The following is a 20,029-nucleotide window of genomic DNA, read 5'->3' on the forward strand; positions in this document are numbered from 1 at the left end:
GAGACGTCTTCGCGGGTACCGGGCGCGGTTGGGCCACGCTCTCCCCAAGGGGAGTGGTGAGTTCAGCGGCGTTCGCGGCGCACGAGGCGGAGGGTCAATGTGGAGGCTGGCCGTGTGGCATCGCCCGCTCTGCCTGTGAGTGGACATGTGGCTGCTCCTTCAGCAAGGTCCGAGCAGGCACACAGGGGGAGGGGTTTACTAGTTATTGGGAGCTTCAACGTTAGGCGGGTGATGGAGCCCCTTAGGGAAATAGCGGAAAGGTCGGGGAAGAAGGCCAGTGTTCACTCTGTCTGCTTGCCGGGGGGTCTCATCCGAGATGTGGAGGAGGCCCTACCGGTGGCGATAGAGAGCACTGGGTGCACCCGACTGCAAATTGTTGCTCATGTCGGCACCAATGACTCCTGCCGTCTGGGTTCAGAGGTCATCCTCAGTTCGTACAGGCGGTTGGCGGAGTTGGTGAAGGCGGAAAACCCCGCTCACGGGGTGGAATCAGAGCTAACTATTTGTAGTATCGTTCCCATAACCGATCGCGGTCCTCTGGTTTGGAACCGAGTGGAAGGCTTAAACCAGAGGCTCAGGCGATTCTGCGGAGAGCTGGGGTGCAAATTTCTCGACCTCCGCTATCGGGTGGTGAAATGTAGGGTCCCCCTGAATAGGTCAGGCGTGCACTACACACCGGAAGCGGCTACGAGGGTAGCGGAGTACGTGTGGAGTGCACATGGGGTTTTTTTAGGTTAGAGAATTCCCTCCCTAGGCCCGACAAGACGCCTCCTGAGACGCGGCAAGGCAGGAGTAGGCAAAATGCAACAGGGAATAACAATATTAATGTGCTAATAGTAAACTGCAGGAGCATCTATAGAAAGGCCCCAGAACTGTTCTCATTAATAAACGGTCACAACGCCCATATTGTACTAGGGACAGAAAGTTGGAATGTATACCGCAGAGACAGGCTGGACAGTGAAGGGGGAGGCGTGTTTATAGCAATAAGAAGTGCAATAGTATCCAAGGAAATTGACGGAGATTTGAATTGTGAAATGATTTGGGTGAAGGTCACGGTTAAAGCAGGCTCAGACATGGTAATTGGATGTCTCTATAGGCCCCCTGGATCAGCAGCTGTTGTGGCTCAGCACCTGAAGAATAATTTGGAAAATATTTCGAGTAGATTTCCCCACCATGTTATAGTTCTGGGTGGAGATTTTAATTTGCTGGATATAGACTGGGAGACTCAAACGTTCATAACGGGTGGCAGGGACAAAGAATCCAGTGAAATATTTTTAAGTGCTTTATCTGGAAACTAGCTTGAGCAGTTAAACAGAGAACCGACTCGTGGCGATAACATATTGGACCTTCTGGTGACAGACCCGAACTATTTGAATCAGTTAATGCAGAACAGGGAATCAGCGATCATAAAGCGGTTACTGCATCGATGATTTCAGCCATAAATAGAAATATTAAAAAAGGTAGGAAGATTTTTCTGTTTAGCAAAAGTGACAAAAAGCAGATTACATAGTACCTGATGGCCCAACACAAAAGTTTTGTCTCAAGTACAGATAGTGTTGAGGATCAGTGGACAAAGTTCAAAACCATCGTACAATATGCGTTAGATGAGTATGTGCCAAGCAAGATTGTAAGAGATGGAAAAGAGCCACCGTGGTACATCAACCGAGTTAGAAAACTGCTGCGGAAGCAAAGGGAACTACACAGCAAACATAAACATAACCAAAGCCTTGCAGACAAACAAAAATTACGCGAAGCGAAATGTAGTGTGAGGAGGGCTATGCGAGAGGCTTTCAATGAATTCGAAATTAAAGTTCTATGTACTGACTTGGCAGAAAATCCTAAGAAATTTTGGTCCTATGTCAAAGAGGTAGGTGGATCAAAACAAAATGTCCAGACACTCTGTGACCAAAATGGTAATGAAACAGAGGATGACAGACTAAAGGCTGAAATACTAAATGTCTTCTTCCAAAGCTATTTCACAGAGGAAGACTGCACTGTGCTTCCTTCTCTAGATTGTCGGACAGTTGACAAAATGGTAGATATCGAAATAGACGACAAAGGGATAGAGAAACAATTAAAATCGCTCAAAAGAGGAAAGGCCGCTGGTCCTGATGGGATACCAGTTCGATTTTACACAGAGTACGCGAAGGAACTTGCCTCCTTCTTGCAGCGGTGTACTGTAGGTCTCTAGAAGAGCGAAGCGTTCCAAAGGATTGGAAAAGGGCACAGGTCATCCCCGTTTTCAAGAAGGGACGTCGAACAGATGTGCAGAACTATAGACCTATATCTCTAACGTCGATCAGTTGTATAATTTTGGAACACGTATTATGTTCGAGTATAATGTCTTTTCTGGAGACTAGAAATCTACTCTGTAGGAATCAGCATGGGTTTAGAAAAAGACGGTCGTGTGAAACCCAGCTCGCGCTATTCGTCCACGAGACTCAGAGGGCCTTAGACACGGGTTCACAGGTAGATGCCGTGTTTCTTGACTTTCGCAAGGCGTTTTACACAGTTCCCCACAGTCGTTTAATGAACAAAGTAAGAGCATACAGACTATCAGATCAATTGTGTGATTGGATTGAGGAGTTCCTAGATAACAGAACGCAGTATGTCATTGTCAGTGGAGAGAAGTCTTCCGAAGTAAGAGTGATTTCAGGTGTGCCGCAGGGGAGTGTCATAGGACCATTGCTATTCACAATATACATAAATGACCTGGTAGATGACATCGGAAGTTAACTGAGGCTTTTTGCAGATGATGCTGTCGTGTATCATGAGGTTGCAACAATGGAAAATTGTACTGAAATGCAGGAGGATCTGCAGCGAATTGACGCATGGTGCACGGAATGGCAATTGAATCTCAATGTAGACAAGTGTAATGTGATGCGAGTACATAGAAAGATAGGTCCCTTTTGTAGCTTACAAAATAGAAGGTCAGCAACTGGAAGCAGTTAATTCCATAAATTATCTGGGAGTACGCATTAGGAGTGATTTAAAATGGAATGATCATATAAAGTTGATCATCGGTAAAGCAGATGCCAGACTGAGATTCATTGGAAGAATCCTAAGGAAATGCAATCCGACAACAAAGGAAGTAGGTTACAGTACACTTGTTCGCCCACTGCTTGAATACTGCTCAGCAGTGTGGGATCCGTACCAGATAGGGTTGATAGAAGAGATAGAGAAGATCCAACGGAGAGCAGCGCGCTTCGTTACAGGATCATTTAGTAATCGCGAAAGCGTTACGGAGATGATAGATAAACTCCAGTGGAAGACTCTGCAGGAGAGACGCTCAGAAGCCCGGTACGGGCTTTTGTTAAAGTTTCGAGAACATACCTTCACCGAAGAGTCAAGCAGTATATTGCTCCCTCCTACGTATATCTCGCGAAGAGACCATGAGGATAAAATCAGAGAGATTAGAGCCCACACAGAAGCATACCAACAATCCTTCTTTCTACGTACAATACGAGACTGGAATAGAAGCGAGAACCGATAGAGGTACTCAGGGTACCCTCCGCCACACACCGTCAGGTGGCTTGCGGAGTATGGATGTAGATGTAGATGTAGATGTAGGGGTTCGGGGTGGGAGTGGTTCGCAGGTGCACAAGCTAGACATTTGATGTATGATTGTTGGAGCCAGTGGGGAACAGAGCACGCTGAAAGTGAGATTAGGGCGTGAATTTGGGAGGGGGTACAGGATGGAGGAAGGGGAAACTGTTGGGTAGTGGGTGTGGAAACTGTAGGTTACGGACATTGAGGCCAGGATGATTATGAAAGCAAAGGATGTGTTGCAAGGATAACTACCATCTGTTTAATTCATAGAGGCTGGTGTTGGAGGGAAGGATCCAGATGACCTAAGTTGTGTGCATCCGATTGGTGCCATATAGGGGCATAGGGTGTGTGTGTGTAGTCGAGCTCAAGGATCACTCTGAAAGCTGTCAATCTTTCTTTCCTTTAGTGTGTGCCTGCCAACAACTCAATGCTCCTGCTTTGTGGGTGAGTGTTCTTCTTGTAATCCAAAAGCATTTAAATTGTACCAGAACTTTCCTACAAAGTTACCTAATGAGTATGTAATTTAAATTTTTGCTTGTATTTTTGTTGTGCAGTTCAGGATTTATCAGAATCTTGAAATTGTTGTTTCTTTTTATGGTAGTACATTATTATTCACATAAGCATGCACGTTGCTGTAATATTTGTCTTTATTTTTTTATAGCTACCGATGATCTCAAGAGAAAAATGTATGGTTGTATTTTGATAGTGGGAGGTGGCATGAAGTTCCCTGGAATAGGAACATGGCTGCAGAATCGAATCTGTCTTCAGATTCCGTACATGTATAGAGCCGGTAAGACAAATTTAAACAAAGTAATCATGCTTGCAGCACTGTTCACAAGTTGTAAATAAGTAATGTTAAATTCATGAAAACACTTCCAGTTCAAAAGCCAAACATTAATATGTAGTGCATAATACAGGATACACACCATTCTTTACATTAGATTAAATCCGACTTCCTCAAAGATGTCATACAAACAAAACTAAATGATACATATTGATAGAAGAACTGACATCATAATGTTCCTTCTATAAATCCCAGGTGATACAGTCCTCAAGATTGTAGAGAAAGTAAAAATTTATAACATTTTCATTTACATAATAATGCAGGAGAACATGAACTGGGGGAAAGGAAAGAAAGCGGGAGCCTCCTGGTACAATTTTGCACAGAGCGTAATTTAATTATCACTAACACTTTGTTTGATAATCATGAGAGAATGCTATATATGTGAAAGGTGCATGGGGACACTGAAAGGTCTCAGATTGATTGTATAATTCTAAGACTGAGATTTTTAAAACCAGATTTTAAACTGCATGATGTTACCAGGGGCAGATATGAACTCTGGTCTTAATTTATTGGTTATGAACTGCAGATTAAAAGTGAAGAAATTGTAAAAAAGTAAGAAATAAAGGCGTTGGGACCTGTATAAATTGAAGAAATCAGAGATTAATGAGAGTTTCAAAAGGAACTTTAGGCTGTAGGGGAATGGAATGCAATAGAAAATGAATTGGTAGCTTTCAGATATGAATAAAGGCAGCAGAGGATCACATAGGTAAAATGACAAGGACTACCAGAAATTGCTGAATAACTTAGGGGAGTTTGAATGTTGTTGATGAAAGGAGAAAACATGTAGCAAATGGAACCTGCAAAAGGGAATATAGGCATCAAACAATAAGACTGCTGGAAAGTGCTAAATGGCTAAGCAGGAATGGCTAGAAATTAGAGAGACCATTGGAGAAAAGAGCAGCAGTTGTGTGAATATCAAAAGCTGAGATGGTAAGCAAATACTAAGCAAAGAAGAGAAAGCTGGAAGTTATAGATATGTATAGTGGGCTTAAACAAGAGGAACAAGCCTGAGGACATTACTATAGGAAGAGAAGAGGAAGTAGGTGACGATTAGGTCGGAGACAAAAATCTTTGAGAAGAATCCGACACAGCCTTGAAAGACCTAAGTGCAGTAGATGACATTTGCTCAGAGTTGTTGATATCCTGGAGATTACTATTCCATTCACCTAGACAGGTGAAATTTGCTCAGGCTTCAGGAAGACTGTCATAATTCTAATTCCAAAGAAAGCAGTTGCTGACAGGTGTGAATATTACCCAACTATCAGTTTAGTAAGTCGTGGCTGCAAAATATTGACACAAATTATTTACAGAATGGAAAAACTGGTAGAAGTCAGTGTTGGAGAAGATCAGTTTAGGTTCCAGAGGAATGTAGAAATAATAACACAAGGCAATACTAGCCCTATGACTAGTCTTAGATGACTTATCAAAGAAAGGCAAATCTACATTTTGTTGCATTTGTAGATTTACAAAAGGCTTTTAACAATGTGGGCTGGACTACAGTCTTTGAAATTTTGAAGATAGCAGGGATAAATACTGGGAACAAAAGGCTATTTACAACTTGTACAGAAACGAGACTGCAGTTATGAAAATTGAAGGACATGAAAGGGAAGCAGTGATTTATAAGGCAGTAGGACAGGATTGTAGTCTATCCCTGATGTTATTCAGTCTGTCCTTTCAGCAAGCTGTAAAGGAAACCAAGTAGAAATTTTTAAAGGGGATTAAACTTCAGGGATAAAAAATAAAAATTTTGCCCTTTGTTGATGACATAGTAACTCATATACATCTACATCGATACTCTGCAACCACATTTAAGTGCCTGGCAGAGGGTTAATTGAACCACCTTCACAATTCTCTATTATTCCAATCTCATATAGTGCGCGGAAAGAATGAACACCTATATATTTCCGTACAAGCTCTGATTTGCCTTATTTTATCGTGGTGCTTGTTCCTCCGTATGCAGGTCGGTGTCAACAAAATATTTTCGCATTTAGAGGAGAAAGTTGGTGATTGGAATTTCGTGAGAAGATTCCGTCACAATGATAAACACCTCTCTTTTAATGATGTCCAGCCCAAATCCTGTATCATTTCTGTGACACTCTCTCCCATATTTCGCGATAATACAAAACATGCTGCCTTTCTCCGAACTTTTTCGATGTACTCCGTCAGTCCTATCTGTTAAGGATCCCACACCGTGCAGTAGTATTCTAAGAGAGAACGGACAAGCGTAGTGTAGGCACTCTCCTTAAAACGCAGTCTTTGGTAAGCCTTCCCCACAACATTTTCTATGTGCTCCTTCCAATTTAAGTTGTTTGTAATTGTAATACCTAGGTATTTAGTTGAATTTACGGCTTTTTGATTAGACTGATTTATTCTGTAACTGAAGTTTAACGAGTTCGTTTTAGCACTCATGTGGATGACCTCACACTTTTTGTTACACAGGGTCAACTGCCACTTTTTGCACCATTCAGATATCTTTTCTAAATCATTTTGCAATTTTGATCTTCTGATGAGTGCATTAGTCGATAAACAAAAGTGTCATCTGCAAACAACTGAAGACGGCTTCTCAGATTGTCCCCCAAATCATTTATATAGATCAGGAACAGCAAAGGGCCTATAACACTACATTGGGGAACGCCAGAAATCACTTCTGTTTTACTCGATGACTTTCCCTCAATTACTACGAACTGTGACCTCTCTGACATGGAATATCATCTCAGTTATGTGACTGTATTTGTGATTTCCTAAGCACGCAATTTCACTACAAGCCGCTTGTGTGGTACAGGGTCGAAAGCCTTCCGGAAATCCAGAAATACGGAATCGATCTGAAATCCCTTGTCAGTAGCACTCAAGACTTCACGTGAATAAAGAGCTAGTTGTGTTTCTCAGGAATGATATTTTCTAAACCCATGTTGACTGTGTGTCAATAAACCATTTTCTTCAAGGTAATTCATAATGTTTGAACACAATATATGTTCCAAAATCATGCTGCATATCAACATTAACAATACGGGCCTTTAATTTAGTGGATTATTCCTACTACCTTTCTTGAATATTGGTGTGACCTGTGCAACTTTCCAGTCTTTGGGTACGGATCTTTCATCGAGCGAACAGTTGTTTATGATTGTTAGGTATGGAGCTAATGCATCAGCATACTCTGAAAGTAACCTAATTGATATACATTCTGGACCAGAAGACTTGCTTTATTAAGTGATTTAAGTTGCTTCACTACTCCGAGGATATTTTCTTCTACATTACTCACGTTGGCAGCTGTTCTCGATTCAAATTCTGGAATATTTACGTCGTCTTCTTTTGTGAAGGCATTTCGGAAGGCTGTGTTTAGTAACTTTGTTTTGACAGCACTGTCTTCAACGTTATCTCCATTGCTATTGCGCAGAGAAGGCATTGATTGTTTCTTGCTGCTAACGTACTTCACATACGACCAGAATCTCTTTGAATTTTCTGCCTGGTTTCAAGACAAAGTTTCATTGTGGAAACTGTTATAAGCATCTCCCATTGAAGTCCGCACTAAATTTCGAGCTTCTGTGAAAGATCGCCAGTCTTGGGGATTTTGCGTCTGTGTAAATTTGTCTTGTTTGTTTCATTGTTTCTGCAACAGTGTTCTAACCCATTTTGTTACCAAGGACGATCAACTCTGTCACTTGGTAATTGATTTGGTATAAATCTCTCAATTGCTGCCAATACTATTTCTTTGAATTTAAGCCACATCTGGTCTACACTTACATTATTGATTTGGAATGAGTGGAGATTGTCTCTCAGGAAGGCGTCAAGTGAATTTTTATCTGCTTTTTTGAATAGATGTATTTTTCACTTATTTTTCAAGGATTTTGGGATTACAGTATTCAATCCCGCTTCAACAACCCTGTGTTCACTAATCCCTGGATCGCTTTTGATGCTCATTATTAACTCAGGATTATTTGTTGCTAAGAGGTCAAGCGTGTTTTCACAACTATCTACTATTCGCTTGGGCTCATGAACTAACTGCTCAAAATAATTTTCAGAGACTGCATTTAGCATAATATTGGATGATATTTTATGCGTACCTCTGGAATTAAACATATATTTTCGCCAACACATTGAGGGTAAATTAAAGTCACCACCAACTATTATCATATGAGTCATGTACGTATTTGAAATCAAAGTCAAGGTTTCTTTGAACCTTTCAACAGCTGTGTGGTCTGAATTGGGAGGTTGGTAAAAGGATCCAATTATTATTTTATTCCAGTTGGGAACAATGACCGCTGCCCATACTAACTCACAGGAAGTATCTGCTTCAATTTTGCGACGAGTTGAACTACTTCTGACAGTAACAAACACGCCACCGCGAACCATGTTTAACCTACCCTTTTGGAATACCGTTAGGTTCTTTGCATAAATTTCGGCTGAGCTTATATCTGGCTTTAGCCAGCTTTCAGTGCCTATAACGATTTGAGCATCAGTGCTTTCTGTTAGGGCTTGGAGCTCTGGTACTTTGCCAACACAGCTACGACAATTTACAACTGTTATACCAATGGTTCCTGTACCTATGTTCTTCCTGTGTTCAGCCGGCACCCTTTGTGAGTGAAGCCCTTCTTGTGTTTACCCGAGACCCTCTAACCTAAAAAACTGCCCAGTCCACACCACACAGCCCCTGCTACCCGTGTAGTGGACTCCTGTGTATAGTGGACACCTGACCTATTCAGTGGAACCCAAAACCCAACCACCTGTTGGCGCAAGTCGAGGAATCTGCAGCCTACATGGTCACAGAACCATCTGAGCCTCTTGATTCAGACCCTCCACTTGGCTCTGTACCAGAGGTCCGCAGTCGGTCCTGTTGACTATGCTGCAAATGGTCAGCTCTGCTTTCATCTTGCAAGCAAGACTGGTAGCCTTTACCACTTCTGTTAGCCACTCGAAACCAGAGAGAATCTCATCTGATCCAAAGTGACACACATCACTGGTACCGACGTGAGCAACCACATGCAGTTGGCTGCACCCTGTGCTCTTCATGGCATCCGGGAGGACCCTTTCCACATCTGGAATGACTTCACCCAGTACACACATGGATTGCACATTGGTTTTCTTACCCTTCTTGTCAGCCAAGACCATAAGAGCCACCATAACTCGCCTAATGTTGGAGCTTCCAACTTCCAATAATTCCACCCTCTGTGATTGCCCGTATCTTGCAGGCTGAGTGGTTACAGGCGACAACATCTGGCTCTGTGACAGTGTCAGCCACAGACAGCACCTGGAACTTGTTTGTCAGACAAACTGGGGAGGCCTTATGTGTGGCCGCCTGGGAAGTCTTTCACCGCCTGCTTCACCTTGGGGCAACCTCTCACTTGACTGCAAGTGAAGTGTCAGCCTCATTGTGAGCAGTAACTGGGTTGGCCACCAGTGAGGACTGATCGGAGGACTCTGACATGCTGGACGTCCATTGGATCCCCACGGCCTGCCCACAACAGTGGTGCCTATCCACTGCAGCCTCAAGCTGTGTAACCGACGCCATCACAGCCTGAAGCTGAGAGCGAAGTGTCACCAACTTGGCTCACACCTGCACACAACAATCGCAGTCACTGTCCATGCAAAAGACCGTCGAAAACTAAACTATGCTGATAAACGGACTATCGGCACAGGCTGCACAACTCTCCTGTAGACCCTGACAAAAACGAATGAACTGCGTCTAGTAATACACAGATATTCAAAAACTTAACTACCGAACCACTGAGGTGAAACTAAATAATTTGCCCCTGATTAGAAACTTGTAATACGCCACAAAATCGGTTTACTTTGTGACACAAATGAAAATGCGAGAACTATGGCTATTTGTTATTAAATTTACATGCAGAAACTCAAGAAACTAAACTAAACATAGATGATATAATAAAATGCGCTCCTGGTTAGGAACTCGTAAATGTCACAAAAGCGGTTACTTCCCTGTTGCTGCATCTGTCTCGCTCGGCTACTACTAATTCTGTTAGACTGCTAAAGACTCGGAAGAACAATTGAATGGAGTGGATAAGGTCTTGAAAAGAGATCATAAGATAAACATCAATAAAAGTACAATGAGGGTAATGGAATCCAATTTAATTAAATCAGATGATGCTGAGGGAATTAGACTAGGGAATGGGTCACTAAAAGTAGTAGAGGAGTTATACTATGTGAACAGCAAAATAACTTATGATGGTGAAAGTAAGGAAGACATGAAATTCAGAATGACAATAGGAAGAAAAACATTTGTGAAAAAGAGGATTTTGTTTTTGAAATATGGCGCTATGGAAGAATGCTGATGATTAGATTGGTAGGTCAAATTAGAAATGAAGCGATGCTGAATCAAATTGGAGAAAAAAGTAAATTTTGGCACAACTTGACTAAGAGAAGTGATTGAGTGATACACATTCTGGGCATCTGAGAAATTGTTTCTTTGCTAATAGAGGGAAAAGGGGGGGGGGGGGGGGGGGAGTGAAAATTGTAGAAGTAGACCAAGGCCTGTATACAGTCTACAGTAAGCAGGTTGAGATAGATGGAGGTTGCAGTAGTTATTTGGAGATGAAGAGACTTGCTCAGAATAGACTAGCATGAAGAGCTGCATCACACCAGTCTTCTGACTGAAGGCTATAACAACTACTTTTATTGATCACATTATTGCATTAAAGCTATGTCGAAGTCAGTTATTACGTAGTATTCATATTATATGACATAGCTAATAATATATACATTAATTGATTGTGGTGCAAAATTCATCAGTGGACTAGACAGGGCTTTCAACCGTTCGATCCTTAAGGCTCCTCTTAGCTATACTTTATTAATAGTGAAACTTATTATGGCTAATGGCGCACTACTAAAATTATGTTTTCCTTAATAGTGGACACCTTTTTGGATCAAAATGAGTGACTAAGTCTTTATGAAGATTGTTCTTATTCCTTGCGGTGATGACATTAACTAAGTTGTTGGTTTGAAAGAAACCTATACAAGGTGGGGCAAATAAAAATGGATCAGAGAACAGAGCTCCAGGGTACAAAGAAACACATCAGAGGAAAGGAAAAACAGTCCTAACCTCACTATAGCATATGTTGAAAGTGATCACAGTCATCTTTTGACAGTTTTGGACCTCAGTCAGCAAGTTGCTGAAACTGGATCGAAGCTGGACTGCTGGAATTGCTGCAGTCTCATCCAAAATGTTCTGCTGCAATTTTTGAAGACTAATAGGGTTGTTGTGGTACACTTAGACTTGAGGGCTCCCCACACAAAGTAATCGCACACTGACAGATCACGTGACCAGGGCGGCCAGCTAGGGCCGTAACCAGACTGCAGGTCCAGGTAGAGTATTTGTCCAGATAATCGAGGTGATATGCCAGTCTCTTGCAACAGGTTTTGGGTCAATTTGTTGGGACTTTGAAGCATTTTCTGGTTAACTGCAGGCACATTTTTCTGGTGTGTGGTCGCATTTTTTGGCTTGTTGAAAGCAGATACTGTCTTATGCCTTTTTTGGACTAAGCATTGCACGGCACTATTTGCTGGCGCTTTGACACCATTAAACTTAACAGCAAGTGACTGATCACACTGTTTCTACAACTCTGTCGTCACGTAACTTTCCACAATGAGCACGCTGCTCCACTGTGAGTACCGTTGCCCCCTCTGCACTGCTCCACTCACACTGACACAGTCTGCAGTACGCTCTGAACTGGCTTGGCTCATGTGGCTGGCATACACGTGGTGTGTGCATCAACCAAACGGTGTTTGGTTATATGCATGGTCATGTCCAATTGTATCAACTCATCCAGGCCAGTTTTGCGTGCCCCACCCTGTACTGTGTTACTAATGACAAATTTAAGTAATAAGTGTACTGAGATGCTGTAGTTCATATATCCAGCATTCTGCAAGTAGCTCTTGAATTTACACCATAAATTATTCATATTATATGACTAAGGACCAGGAAAACTTAAGCTTGATTTTACAAGTTAACCCAAAATTTGATACTGTATGGAATTACAGAATCAAAGTGAGAAAAGTATGCCCAATGTTCTTTATTTTCATATCATATTTGTCTGACAATTTTGGAAGTGCAAATAATGATTTGATTAGGTGTTTCAGCAGTTCCTCCCAACTGAATCTGGTGTCAAGTTTTAATCCCAAGAATTTAACACTGTCAGAATTTTCTATCTTCAAGTCATCATATTTTATACATATGTCAGGTGGAAACCTCTTTCTGATTCTGAATTGCATGCGGTGATTGGCTGGGAACTATTCATTAAATTTAACTGAAACCTTTTTCCAAAACGGCATTTCATTTTCTATGTTTTGCAGTATTTGTATTATCTAGAAACAACACAATTTAGCTGCTGATACTGTTACTGTGTTATTAATCTGGTATCCTGGCCAGAAGGCATGGACGTAGACAACACCCACTGGGTGACACTCCTATAATCTGCGAGTGCTGCTATCGCCAACACAGTGCTATGTGTGGGCCATGCCCACTGTGCCAACCTATCGACACTCACAGTGGTTCTGTAAAGCCAGCAGCACAAGGGCTCAGACTGCAGTCATGCTCCACCTGGGCGTGTGATCGTTTATGTATTCGTCATTGCTATGGTCACTGATAGTTGATGTGTCTTGGTATCCGACTTGGCTTTGCTCTCTGGTCGTGGTATGTAGCCATGTGGTCTATGTTGTCAGTCGTCCCTGCCTGTCATGTGTCTCTGCATTGTACCGGGAATTCCCTGTTATGAAGCCGTCGGTAGGTGCACTCCAATCTTACTCGATTCCAGATACTATAATCAATATCCACAAAAAAGCAAAAGCCCTAAAATGAAATATCACATAACACAATGCATAGTTAATTTCAGTTCCTGTGTAATTCGGTACTGTAATATAGAACTCCTTCCAACTGACACCATTTGCTTCCTGTGTTATATGACTTGAACCATTTCAGAGAATTTCCTCTGATACCATAATATTTTAATTTGTGTAAAAAAAGTGTTGTGATTTTCACAACCGAATGCCTTTGAAAAATCACAGAATATTTTGGAAGCCTATAATTTGTTGCCTAATGAGTTAAGAACTTTCTTGCCTCTCATATAGTGTGTCAGAAGCTTTTAAAAATCCTACCTGTGGCTTCAACAATATATTGTTTGTTGTTGTTGCTTATATATTTACTTTTGTAAAATTGAGAAGGTTGACAAAAATGAAATTGGCCAGACGTTTGATGTTATTTTGTCATCTCCATTCTTACACAATGACTTAACTTCAGGATGTTTCTCTGAATCAGGAAGTTTTTCTGCTCATAGGTGACTGGTTACAAAAATTACTTGAGATTTTGCTAAACTCGAACAACACTCTTTAATTAATTTTCTTGATATTGTATCATAAACATTAGATTTTTCATTTTGTGAAGAGATTGAATATGAAGGAATGTGTCAGGACCAAAATGTTTTAAATTGCTGTATTTTACATCCTGTTGGGCCTGCAGCATAGTATACTTCGAGATAAGATATTATGGAAATGATTTCTCTAAATCAGCTGCAATAAGGTAGTATGATTTTTAATATTTTACATGACAGGCCTGTTTCGGCTTACTGCCATTATCAAGTGACAACTAGATGGAAGTGACAACCATATTGCTTAGACAGTAAAGTCCTTCTGTCATGTTTTGGTAAGTATAGTGGTTCTTGTAGTTATCGAAATGTAAAAATATGTTATCTTTTTTTCTCCAGATATTTTGACAGTTCAGATTTGACATTTTGATAACTACAAGAGCGATTACACTTACCGAGACATGACAGATAGACTTTACTATAGAAGCAATATGGTTGTCACTTCCAACTAGACACCATTTAATAATGGCAATAAGCCAAAACAGGCCTGTTGAGTAAAATATTAAAAAAACATTTTACCATATTGCAGTTGATTTGGAGCATTCATTTCCATAATACTGTATTTTAGTTGCCAGGGGATCCGCAGCAGAAATAAACTTTTTGGAATAACAGTAATACTCTTTTATTTTGTCTCTTTCATTGTTGCACAAGGCACCCATCAAATGGACCTATTAGGGTAACAGTCAAAACATATTTTGGTCATACATTGTTAAAATGCAGTTTGATAACCACATTTTAAAATAAATCACCAGATGCAAAATGTTTTTTGCACAGCAGTGATTTAACATGATGTTATAGGCGAGAGAGAGAGAGAGAGAGAGAGAGAGAGAGAGAGAGAGAGAGAGAGAGAGAGACAGTGACAGTGGACAGATGAGTGATGCATGTGGCTGTAATATGTTTGGTGCAAGAAGATTTGTGAGAGTTGCAGTGGACTTGGCGCAGATGCTTTACATGTTTACCTTAGTCATTCACGTGTTGAAAGCTTGTGTATGTCTCTATGACAACACTTTAGTGTTGTTGCAGCTCTACACACAACAAATGTTTTCACTTACAAGCATTTGTGCTTCACAGTTGAAAGCTGTCAACAGTGTTGTCAGCTATCTTCTTTTGCCGACTGTACAATAGTAGCAGGTACTGGTTGTGCATTGTGACCACACCATGAAGTGACTGCCATTGTTGTTTCTTATTTATTGAGGCCACTTAAAGCAGGAATTGTTCTGGTATTATTTTTTAATCCCAAAGTACTGGTCCATTTTTAGATATCTCCACTTCCTTATTTCAGCAGGGCAATAGTCAACAACATGTGCCCAAGAAAAACAAATGGATGCCATTACTTTTATGGTCTGCTTATTTACCTAAACAGTTGCCCATCAGATAAGTCTCTGGAGCATAGCAAGGGCATCTCAGTTGATGCTTTGTGGACTTCTCACAAATCTTGTGAATGGAGATTCTACAGAAAACATTGTCTTGACAAAGTACATTGTTGTGGCACTGCAGCTTGACTGCTGCGAGTGGTTTTAACAGGTGGAGTAAGTGAGAGAAGAAAGCAAGTAAGGGATGGTTGGGAAGGTTTAAGTGTTGGGTGGCTGATGCCGTACACTGAGAGCATATGAGATAGGAATATGCCATGGGTAGCTCACTCTGGAACAGACAGGGAAAGTGTGGTGCCCAGTGATGTGGATGAACAGATTGGGAGGGCAAGATAGAGCAGGGGACGAGGGAGGGAACAAGTGTAGAATAAGATAAGTGGGGGACAGGGATGGAGGTTGGTGTGCGACAGGATACAGCAGGACCGCAACACTGAAGAGGCTGTTGTAAGGACAGTTGCCCACTACATAATTTGGAGAAGCTAGTGATGAGTGAGGGGGGAAGAGGGGTCCAGGTGACATGGTTCACAGGTTCTGAAACAGCCATTGAAGTCCAGCACACTCTGCTAAGCATTGCATTCCACAACTGGGTGTTCAAGTCTCCACTTGGGCAGAGTTTGTATGACATTGGAGTTCGTTCAGGTGGTCATGTCTGCATAAAATGCTGTGCTGAAGTTACAGCAGAATTGGTGTGTAATATGGCTGCTTTTATGGGTGGCTGTGCTTCTGATAGGATAGAATAGGATATACCATTGACAGAACCAAAATGTGATGCCTTATGTGAGCCCATTCGACAGGTGTTGCACAGGGGTCTTCCACAGATAGCTGGCCCATATGGCGAGAGTTGAAATGAAATGTGTTTAATCCAACATGCTGCAGGCACCACTTTTTCTTTTTATCACAAATATAGAATTGTGAATGCTTCACAAATGTGCTTTATCAACTCTTGCAGTTGGCATTCTCCCACTGTTTTCACTTAAAGTTGATTAATTCAGGTATACCAGCATTTAAAAATATTGCATTTTCACTATGGTCTAATGTAAAAATACATGTGTCAAAACTGAAACTTAATAACCAGTAATCTAGTTGCCTTTGGAGACCAGTTTTTCGCAATTCTGAGAAAGTGATTTGTTTAGACTAAATTTCTGTGATTCAGAAGTTATTAATTTACTAAGATATGATTCCAACACACCACCCATTTTTATATCCCATAATATTTCAAAAAATTATGTTCTGGTAATATTGAAGCTCGGAATTTGCTGAACATGAAATTATGGTACCATTATGATATGAGAATGTAGTGCCTTGTGTTTCTGTAAACTACAAGGACACAATATTTGGTTCATGAAGTAAATGGTCCTAGAAACTTAGGCCAGTTGCCTTATCGTTCTTTCTCTTATATCATTAATTAATACAGCATTCTCTTGTAAATAACTAAAAATTATGAAGTGACACATTACTGCTAAAAGGTGAGCCTATGAATAGACAGACACGAGCCCGGAGTGGGGAGTCTGTTTGTGAATTCACGAGAGCACATACTATTTAGTAGTAATGTTGAAAGCATATGGCAAGGCATTTTACAGGAATACTATCTCAATTGTTGAGAACTGTGTTAATGTAATGCCGGCCGCAGTGGTTTCGCGGTTCTAGGCGCGCAGTCGGAACCGTGCGACTGCTACGGTCGCAGGTTCGAATCCTGCCTCGGGCATGGATGTGTGTGATGTCCTTAGGTTAGTTAAGTTTAAGTAGTTCTAAGTTCTAGGGGACTAATGACCACAGCAGTTGAGTCCCATAGTGCTCAGAGCCATTTTGTTAATGTAATGACAGTAGTGGGAGAGCAAAAATAAGTACTGTATTCTTACAAGTAAACAAACAGTAGACAATGTATTTCAGGAATAGAATCTGGCATCATCAATATTATAAGTGTTGTGAGAATGAACTGTCAATAAATATCAGTGCATGTGTTGGTGTTTTTTAATTAACATGCCTACAACCTCATACTCCAGTGCACTTCCACTATTGAGTATTTTATAGATTCACAGTTCACAGAGACAAATGGTTTAGCATGGTAAGGAACATACACCAGAAACATTTGAGGTTGGGAGTAGATATTGCATAAGGATGGACTAGATTGGGTGGGTGGGTGGGTGGGTGGAGGAGTATTGCCCTGTAAGGGGTGGGGAGTGTTGTGGGTAAGATGTTCGTAATTTCAGAAAATAATGGCTTTAAGTAGCTCAAAGCCTGGCAAAGGATGTTTTTCCAGTCAGGAGTGACGTTGATTGATGAGGGTGTGTTCCTTTGGCTCTGATTCATGGGGGTGGTTGGAGGATTAGGAGCATTGAGAATATGGTACAGGAAATATGTTGCAGGTTATGTTTTTGGTTTTGAGGGTAATGCCTTATAATTTGTCATAATGCCTGCATTTATAGAGCAATCCCTTGCTCTATAATCCGTGCCTCATTAAGGCTGTTACAGACAGGCATTACCTTGCTTCACAACCTGTGCCATCTGAGTTCTTCCTCGCCAGCCCCCCCCCCCCCCCCCCTCTTCCATTATCAGCTTCTCAGTATGTAGTTGGGAATTATTCTTACAACAAGTACAGTAATCCTTTTTGTCCACAACCACCCCCACACTTTTTTTCCTGTGCCTCCCATTTGACTCATTCTACACTCACAGCCTCATCTCCACAGTTTTCCTCTTACTCTTCCTCTGTCCTTTCATCCCCTCCCATACCAGTCTAACCCTCACTCACACTACCCACCTCCTTTCTTCCTTTGAGGTTCACCTTATGATGTTAATCTGTGAGATAAACACCTTAAAGTTTCTATGTGCACCACATTAAGCAACTACAGGTGAGTGGTTGCCTGTTCACATTTTTGTTTGTGGCATTTTTAAGGGAGCTTATATGTTGTCTGTTAATTATTGTTTTTCATATCGACACAACTATGACAGTTTTTGAAAAATTTTATTGTACTTACCTGAAACACTGGAAGAACACTCATGCATAAAAATACCTGTCCTTTACCTGTAAATTAAGGTGTTTTTATTTCTCTTTCTCAGTATCCTGTTTTATGTCATTCCTTTTCAGCATTAAGAGTTAGCAGTGCCCTTCTGTAAATCTTTTTGTAACTGTGATAAAAAAATTAAAAAGCTCTGGCACCTTTTTTAAGGACTAGATTGTGGAAAATATTTTTAATAGCTTTTTTTATCAACCTTGAGAGAGGAACAATATGTAAGAAAATTACATTTGATAGTGTTTGCTCAAACTTTACAGGCCACTTCCAGCTTCTAATTTCACTTCTGTTTTGGCTGCTCAGTATTGTCTAATGTCTCTTTTTTTTCATCTGTCATCATCGTTACTCGCTAGGTAGGTTTTATACAATCCCACCTTACTATGTGGAAAGAAAATTTGCAGTTTAGTCTAATCTTTGTTTTGTACTTTACATTTGCAGAACAATTGGACATCATCACAAATCCGAAAGAAATGGATCCCCAGATAACTACTTGGAAGGGTGCAGCCATAATGTCCTGTTTAGAATCAGCACAAGAGCTTTGGTTGTACCCAAATGAGTGGCAAAAAATTGGAGTAAAACTTTTGAGAGAGAGGGCACCATTTATGTGGTAAAAGATTTTATTCCAGTCCATCATCTCAGATACTGTTACAAAACAGTATGCAATTTTGTGTAAAAGAAGACGACTGCTATCTTCAGTGGAGAGAGAGAGAGAGAGAGAGAGAGAGAGAGAGAGAGAGAGAGAGAGAGAGAATTTGTGTGTTGAAAAAACATAGAATCTTTTATTTAAAAGTTTAAGAACACTACCAAAATAAATTATACAGGACAGATTTTCAGGGTCAGTGTTAACATTCTAGGTGATAAATTTTTTTTTCTATGTTCATGCGTGAATATCTGTTGCTGACGTAATAGAAGGTGGAATTTCAACTACAGTAATTATGAAATTCTCTAGTACTAAAGAACTTTGCAACTGAAGCTATAATTTTATTCTAAAGATCTAATTAATACCTGATAACTTAAGGAAAAAAGATGCAGTGACCAATGGAAAAGTGTTGTGATTCAATTAAAATGTAATTCCATACAGATTTGACTGATTATGAAGATGTGTCACACTATAAAGTAAATTGATGCAACCAGTGTTTTAATATTTTGAGAGACGGTTGCGTAGTAAGTATAGAAATGCAGCCTTATCCATGTGCATTCTCTCTCTCTCTCTCTCTCTCTCTCTCTCTCTCTCTCTCTCTCTCTGCCTGTCAAACAAAACATAGCCTGTGCTGTCATCACAAGATAGTAATAGGGCTTCTTTAATTGTGTGGATAGCAAGTTTCATCACATAATGATTCAATTATCATGCAGACTTTTGAAACTGACAGTGTAAAGTATTAGTTTTTATTGCTGTGGGTGGTATCTGCTGTTACTGGAGTAAATAAAACAAAAAGAAATTAGGTATTTTCTGATCTTGATAACTTGTTATTGTGTTATAAAGTGAAATATAGTCATCTATGACAATGTACTGAAACCTGTAATCGTGATAGTGTATATGAGTTCAAGACTGGAAAAATAAAAGAGTTTTTGAACATATTGATCATTGCTTATCCAACAAGTGATTGCATCATGTTTTATGAAGAAAGCTGCTCCTACAATAGCACTTATGTCATACCTGTAGGTAACCTGAAACAACCATTTCTTACTATTGAGTCTGTTAATGTTGTAGGATTCTCCTATGATACATGCAGTAGTAATTCACTAATATATTCCCATAACTAGATAAACTGATTTTATTTTCAGGTTTCAAAAATACCTTTGACAACAGTACATAAACATGAACATAATCAAAGTTAGTTCAGCAGGCCAAGAAAACAAAATACAAACTTTTACTTGTTGTCA

At 40.5% G+C, this 20,029-nt stretch overlaps 1 protein-coding gene across 1 annotated transcript in view; it reads left to right on the forward strand.

Annotated features, from left to right (window-relative positions):
- LOC126272072 (actin-related protein 8) overlaps window positions 1–19,397 on the forward strand; it is a 169,406-nt gene extending 150,009 nt beyond the window's left edge. The window contains exons 11-12 of the mRNA XM_049974618.1: window positions 4,211–4,339; window positions 18,584–19,397. Coding sequence (XP_049830575.1) covers window positions 4,211–4,339; window positions 18,584–18,756 — 302 coding nt within the window. The 3' untranslated portion in view covers window positions 18,757–19,397. The remainder of the gene's footprint in view (window positions 1–4,210; window positions 4,340–18,583) is intronic.
- Window positions 19,398–20,029: the final 632 nt, after the last annotated feature.

Source organism: Schistocerca gregaria, chromosome 5, assembly GCF_023897955.1.
Source record: "Schistocerca gregaria isolate iqSchGreg1 chromosome 5, iqSchGreg1.2, whole genome shotgun sequence".
NCBI lineage: Eukaryota > Metazoa > Arthropoda > Insecta > Orthoptera > Acrididae > Schistocerca > Schistocerca gregaria.